This window comes from Metopolophium dirhodum, chromosome 3, assembly GCF_019925205.1.
Source record: "Metopolophium dirhodum isolate CAU chromosome 3, ASM1992520v1, whole genome shotgun sequence".
Taxonomy (NCBI): Eukaryota; Metazoa; Arthropoda; class Insecta; order Hemiptera; family Aphididae; genus Metopolophium; species Metopolophium dirhodum.
Window position 1 is genome coordinate 4,870,815 of NC_083562.1, and position 6,912 is coordinate 4,877,726.

General features: G+C 28.2%; 1 protein-coding gene across 2 annotated transcripts; it reads right to left on the reverse strand.

The window, feature by feature from the left end:
• Positions 1 to 468: 468 nt before the first annotated feature.
• On the reverse strand, positions 469 to 5,834 carry LOC132940291 (zinc finger protein 415-like). 2 transcript variants are annotated; one of them, XM_061007799.1, is made up of 4 exons: positions 5,796 to 5,834; positions 3,775 to 3,856; positions 3,129 to 3,308; positions 469 to 1,611 (listed from the first exon to the last, which is right to left on the reverse strand). In XM_061007799.1, exons 2-4 carry the CDS (start codon positions 3,819 to 3,821, stop codon positions 549 to 551), a joined length of 1,290 nt encoding a protein of 429 aa, XP_060863782.1. In that variant the 5' UTR covers positions 3,822 to 3,856; positions 5,796 to 5,834; the 3' UTR covers positions 469 to 548. The 2 variants fall into 2 exon arrangements, with proteins under 2 accessions (XP_060863782.1, XP_060863781.1); XM_061007798.1 differs by lacking the exon at positions 5,796 to 5,834 and adding an exon at positions 4,648 to 4,741.
• Positions 5,835 to 6,912: the final 1,078 nt, after the last annotated feature.

Here is a 6,912-nt window from a genome sequence, read left to right on the forward strand (position 1 = left end):
TTTGTAAGGATTGAATTCTGAATGCTTCAGGCTAGTTGCATTTTGTATGTACGATGGTAATTAAGATGATTCCGCTAAAATGTCGCTTAAGATGAGGACATTATTGTGGTTTTTGGAGAATGAGATAATTATAGCTTCGAGTACCGCGAAAGTTTCTGCAGTAGATATGCTGGAGAAAGGGACGATTTTATGGAGACTGTCATCTTCGGTATGTGTCATGATGAAGCCGGTTTCATTTGCTGTTTAAGAAGCGTCTGTATAGATGTGGAAGTAGTCTATGAATTCACTGTTTATTATTACGTAAAATGTTTGATGATATCAGACTATGGAGTGTGTCTTTTTTGTTAATTTGGTATTGTAATAATTGGTTATTATTTACTATCGTAGTAACTAATGTTATATTATATTGATGATAAAGAAATCATTTTTATGTTATTTAAATTATAAAATAAACTGTAAGGCAAAAAAATTATTTTTATATGTCTTGATTGATATAAATGTGTTCGAAGAGGAAACCATTGGTAACAGATATCACGTTTATACGGTATTTATCTGTTATGTCTCATTGTATGCCGTTTTAAATTGTTTTTAAGAGAAAAAGCTCGATCACATTCATCACATTTATACGGCTTTTCGCCCGTATGTGTCCTGAAATGATTTATTAAACTTGATTTTCGAGAAAACGCTTTATCACAGTTACCACATTTATACGGCTTTTCGCCGGTATGTGTCCTTGTATGCTTTGTTAAACTTGATTTATGGGAAAACGCTTGATCACAGTTATCACATTTATACGGCTTTTCGCCGGTATGTGTCCTTGTATGCTTTGTTAAACTTGATTTCTGAGAAAACGCATTATCACAGTTATCACATTTATACGGCTTTTCGCCCGTATGTGTCATGAAATGATTTATTAAACTTGATTTCTGGGAAAACGCTTGATCACAGTTATCACATTTATACGGCTTTTCGCCGGTGTGTGTCCTTGTATGCCTTATTAAACTTGATTTCACGGGAAAAGCTCGATCACATTCATCACATTTATGCGGCTTTTCACCGGTATGTTTCCTTGCATGGATTATTAAACTTGATTTATCGGAAAACACTTGATCACAGTTATCAGATTTATATGGCTTTTCGCTGGTGTGTGTCCTTGTATGCATTGTTAAATTTGATTTCTGGGAAAACGCTTGATCACATATATCACATTTATACGGCTTTTCGCCGGTGTGTGTCCTTGTATGCCTTATTAAACTTGATTTCAGGGGAAAAGCTCGATCACATTCATCACATTTATACGGCTTTTCACCGGTATGTTTCCTTGCATGGATTATTAAACTTGATTTATGGGAAAACACTTGATCACAGTTATCACATTTATACGATTTTTCACCTGTGTATGTCCTTGTACTCTTTGTTAATTTGGACGCTGTATTATCCAATGGATTTTTCCTTACGCAGTTTGATGTCAAGTCCAAATTTATACAAGTAATGCAATCTGCAGAATTGCTTTCGCTTAAAACTGTTCCTTCAAATTCAAAACAGTCAATACAATTTACTTCAGTTTTTATTTCGGTATCAATTGTGTTAATATTCTTTTCAGTTTTAGTTCTAAAAAAAAAAATTAAGTATTTTAAAAATGTTGACCTTTGTCAAATAAAGGAAAATAACTTTTAATACATAGTATGGATTTTTTAATTATGAATGAGGGTGCACCATATAACCAAATTGTTATAAGTTTTTTCAAAATATTTTATTAATTGTAAGTACATAATATGGACGAACACTTATAATTAAATAATATTAATATATAAATATATGTATTTTAAAATATGATATATAATATATTCAAATATACTTAACAATATTCATAGCATTTTTTTGTGGATGTGTACAATGATAAGTAGTCAAAATAATATTGTTCCACTACAGTTTTTTTTTTGGTGCTAAAATGAGCCTTTTTTATTTTGGAGTTGAAATTTAAAATTCCTTGTTATTATCAAATAATTGGACAAAAGAATGAAAGATAAACAGGAATTTTTTATGAATAACAGTTTATAACAAAATCAATTTCTTATTTTAGATACTAAACGGATAGATGAATGTATTTATTTATTTATTTATTAATCTTTACGGGCTGAACCCTTTTACAAGGTTGCGGCACACATAATATAATTTAAAATATACTAGGATAGATATACAACAATATTAACTAACAATTTAAAAACGAGGAGGAGGGACATTATACGCTGTTATAAACCCATTTCATTTAGTAGTTGTATAAGAATTAAGATATGTATGTATTGTTATATATATATTTATATATATATGTGTGTGTGTATATGTATATTATATATATGTATCAGTGTACCCGTCTGATTGAGCTCGGTCATATTATATGGCATTTCGCTTCGTGGAAAGTATTCAGCTAAAAGGGTCCTGCTACCTGCACGATAAGCTAAGCTATTTATTTTTTGGCCCAACGGTGAAACAGGGGTCTACTCCTCCATCATGTTTGTGAAACAGCATTTAAAAATAAAGTGTCGTCAGTCTGCTTGGTCAGCCACAAATGCACACAAAGATGACGGGTGACAGAGACAGTGGGAGTAAGGGTGACAGAGTGAGCATGTGGAGATTATCTAAATTAATTGGCCGATATTCCTACACACGGTATCAGTCGGCATGGCCCAGACCATGGAGACGATAGAGGGGAGCGTGTGGGCGTTCACCGCACTGGAAGGTATTGTCGAGATCGGCGGACTTGAACCCACGGGACAAAAGTTGCTATCGCACGCACACGGAAACAATATTTTTTAAATAACTGCAGCCTATTGTATAAAAATTAATATGTCACATTGGAAACTCAACTCTGGTCATCATAAATAAACTAATTGGCTGACGAACTGTCAACACTCAGTATCATTTTCGAATAAATACAATGATTTTATATTGTTGAATTCAAATTTAACATATCATCCAATACAGTGAATCGCTTGCCAACCATTTTTTTTTTGTTCATTTTTATAAACCATCTCTTAATAGGTTAAACATCATGTTTAAAAAAAATTGACAAAAATTAAAATTGTGTCAGCAAATTTAATATTAATTAATACTAATTTAATTCATACCCTTTTTGAAATGATCGACTATCATTGTCATGGTCTATTTCTTCAATAATTTCCTCTTTGATGATTCCATTAAATACGTCTTGTTCATCAATATTTTCCTGTTTAATAATTCCGTTACATACTTGATCGTCATGTCTATTGAGTGGGATTGAAGACAATTTGTGTATTTTATCATTATACCTAAAAAAATTGATTTTTTTATCAGTATGTTTTAATGGGTTACTTATGTATAAATCAGATACATTGCACAAATTTAATGATAAATACATAAATTAATAAAACAATTAGTTTTAAAATGTAGGTTAAAAATTAATTTATTAATGACACACTTATTACTAGGGAACGGATTTGAAGGCAATATAATCAGTAAAAAAAGCATTTAAAATGTAAAAAAAGGCATTTAATTTATAGAAAATGACAATTCATAAATATACTACAAAATAAAATAGTGAACACTTTTTAAACACTTTAAAAAGCACTTTTATGCTATTTTGTATAAATAAATAACCTTTTTCTTTAACCAGGTATGCCTTAAGAATTAGTAAAAAACAATATTAAAAATTAACTGACTCGAGTTATACCATTAATAAAAGTAAGGCATTTGCCTTCAAATCCGAACCCAACTAATTACAATGTTTTTGCTCACTTGGAATTTATCCCGCAATCATCAGTAGTTATTCCTAATGGTTCCATATTACGTCCTCTATTGTTTGTTTTTCAATTAAATACTGTGAACATGAACCATAACAATATTAGGTACCTTATATTATCAAACCTTTCAATTGCTATGACCAACTTGTAAGAAGGGTATTTGTACATATTCTTTTTCTAAAAATTTTTATTTGGACTGCCACAAATAAAAGGAAAACACTGATATGTATTTAATATTGAATATCGAGTCAGTATTTGGTGTTTTAATATATTTTTTAAATACATTTTCATCGTGTTTGTACAATTATCTAATTACCAAGGACAAATTTATAACAGCAATAAAGTATATTATGAAGAATAAGTTATAACAAAAAAAATAGTATTTACTTAAAAGTATTTAAGTCATTACTCAAATACTCTTAAATTAAAGTATTTAAAATACCACCCAAATACTATAAATAATAAAGTATTTGAGTAATACTCTAATACTTTTGAAAAAAATTTGAAATAGGTACAAAAAATAATAATTTGTGAAATAATTTGTTATAACAAAAGATTGTTTATTGCTTTTTAAAAACTTGTTCCGTTCAACAATTAAAATTCTTATCAGACATGTTAGTTGTACCGCAACTATGAACTTTTCTCTACAGAGTTATACAATAATTTAAAGCTATATGTATTTGGATATCTCATAATATTGGATAATGATAATTATTGATAACAATTTTCTTGGTAAATAGATAGGTAGTAGGTACTTATAATTAGGAATAATAATTTTGTATAATTAAATTATTATAAACTATAAACTATTAAGTATAATAGCCTTTAAGCAGAAGCTTTTTACATATATATTTTGTTATTGACTTACGCTAATAGTGAAACTGACTACAGATGTATCTTTACAATCTTCGTCAACAATAAAATGTCTTCTGGAGAAAAAACCTCAAATCAACGAATACCGATACCAAATTGTCTGTAAGGCATAATTAATGATAAATATATAATATTATATTGTTATAATGTTAAAGCAAAAGGTTATGATGAAAGAAGAAGTAAGAAGGCTATGTAAGATTGTCAGTGTTGTAAAATATTTGAGTAAAAGTAAAAGTATGTCAAATACATTTTTCTGTACTGAATACTTTTTAAATACTATTTATTTTGAAGTATTTAAACCGTTTAATACTTTTTTATTCTTTTGATTCTTAATTTATTTCTATTTATAATTTCTTGTTTAATAAAAAAGCCTATGACGTCATGGTTAAGCTTCAGCTTTATTACAATATTATATTATATATTTATCATTTATGGACAATTCAATATCGGTTTTCGTCGAAATATGACTTAATTAAAAGTTTTTTTTCTCCATGAAACAGTTTATGTTGATGACAATTGAAACGGTACATTGGTACCAGTATTAGCTTATTAAGTCAACATCAAAATATAAATGCAAAAAGCTTCTTCTTACCAGCTTATTATACTTTATAATTATTTAACTCTTTAAAAAACTTATCGTTTATCATCGACAACAATATGGGATATTCAAATACATAATATAGCTATAAATTAATATAACTCTCTGTAGATTAAAGTTCATTGTTGTGGTGCATTGGTGCAACTATGTTTTTAAAATGCAATAAAATTTTTTTTGACCATAACAAATTATTTTAGAACTAAATAAAATTTTTTTTTTTTTTGGATATGAAGATTATTTCAAATACTTCTATATTTATAGTATTTGGATACCTAGTATTTTAAAATATTTTAATAATTACATAAATACTTTTTAAAAATATTTTTTGCAACACTAAAGATTGTGTTATAATTTTACAGTTGAATAAAACTGATAATTTTACAAAAGATATGAATAAATATGTTTCATTTTATACCTAGGTACATAGAAGACATTGAGTTTGTCATTATTATATAATGAGGTTCCACATTCAATTTTAATTTACCTACTATTAACTAAATAATGATAAAGAGATACATTTATTACAAAATAATGTAGATACTTACACAGTAAATGGTTACACTTATACAGGTGCTCATTCACGCTGGATAATTTATTAGTTGATAGTATTACCAATGATAATTTAGCATTATAATATTTACCGTCATCCGCACCAACGCTAATTATTATGGAAGAATAAAAATATGACAAAAATTAGTAAAATTATTTTTCTTCATTAAGAATATTTTATTTTTGGGTGAAAGTATTCTATATTTCTATCCACGCATTGACTTATAAACTTAGTAATAAACTTGGTACATGATAGGGTGGCCATTCGTCCAGGATTTCCCGGGAAATTACGCGGCTTAGGATGCCATGTCCAGGCATCCCGGACGAAGTCCTCGGGACCCAGGTTTGTACCGGTTTTGGACTTTTGCATATTAATGTCCCGGAAATTAAAATTGGTATTTTTTTGCTTACTCTGTTATCGACTTTATTTTGAACAAATCCTAATCGTAAATTATTTCGATAATGAACGTCGGAATGTATGACAATCACAGTTATAATCGTTTTCTAAATTTAGTCAACCTACTATCTTTAACTACATTATTTTTTTATCTTGAAAAAACCTTATTTTAATTACGATACGGTTACAAGATTTGAGTCCTAAGATATTGGTCGACTCCTTTCAAAACGTCAATGCTCAATATATGAAATGAATACAAAGTATGCTTTTACTGTTCAATCACTATATTCAAAAAATTGAAGGGGAAAAAATTTCGGCATTTGAATCAATTGATATATTAAATAGTTTATTAAATAACTTAAAAAACAGAAAGAATGAAGATTATATTAATACTGAAGTGGAGATAATGATTGATTTTAATGAAGAAGAGGGTTATTTAGTCAAAAAAGAATTTGATATAAATTGTCAAAAGTTTTACGATTTATGTATATCGTATATTCAAAAGTGGACATTACCTAACCAGGCACTAATGGTTGAATTAAATTGATTGCACTAAACAAACAAAAATACAATGGAGTAACATGGAATAATGCTAAAAATACAATAATGATGTTATCAAAATAATTTGAAGTTAATGAAGATGAATACTTTGATGAGTGATCAACAAAAATGGGTACAAATATTAAATAAATTTGAAGAAAAAGATGTAAATGTAT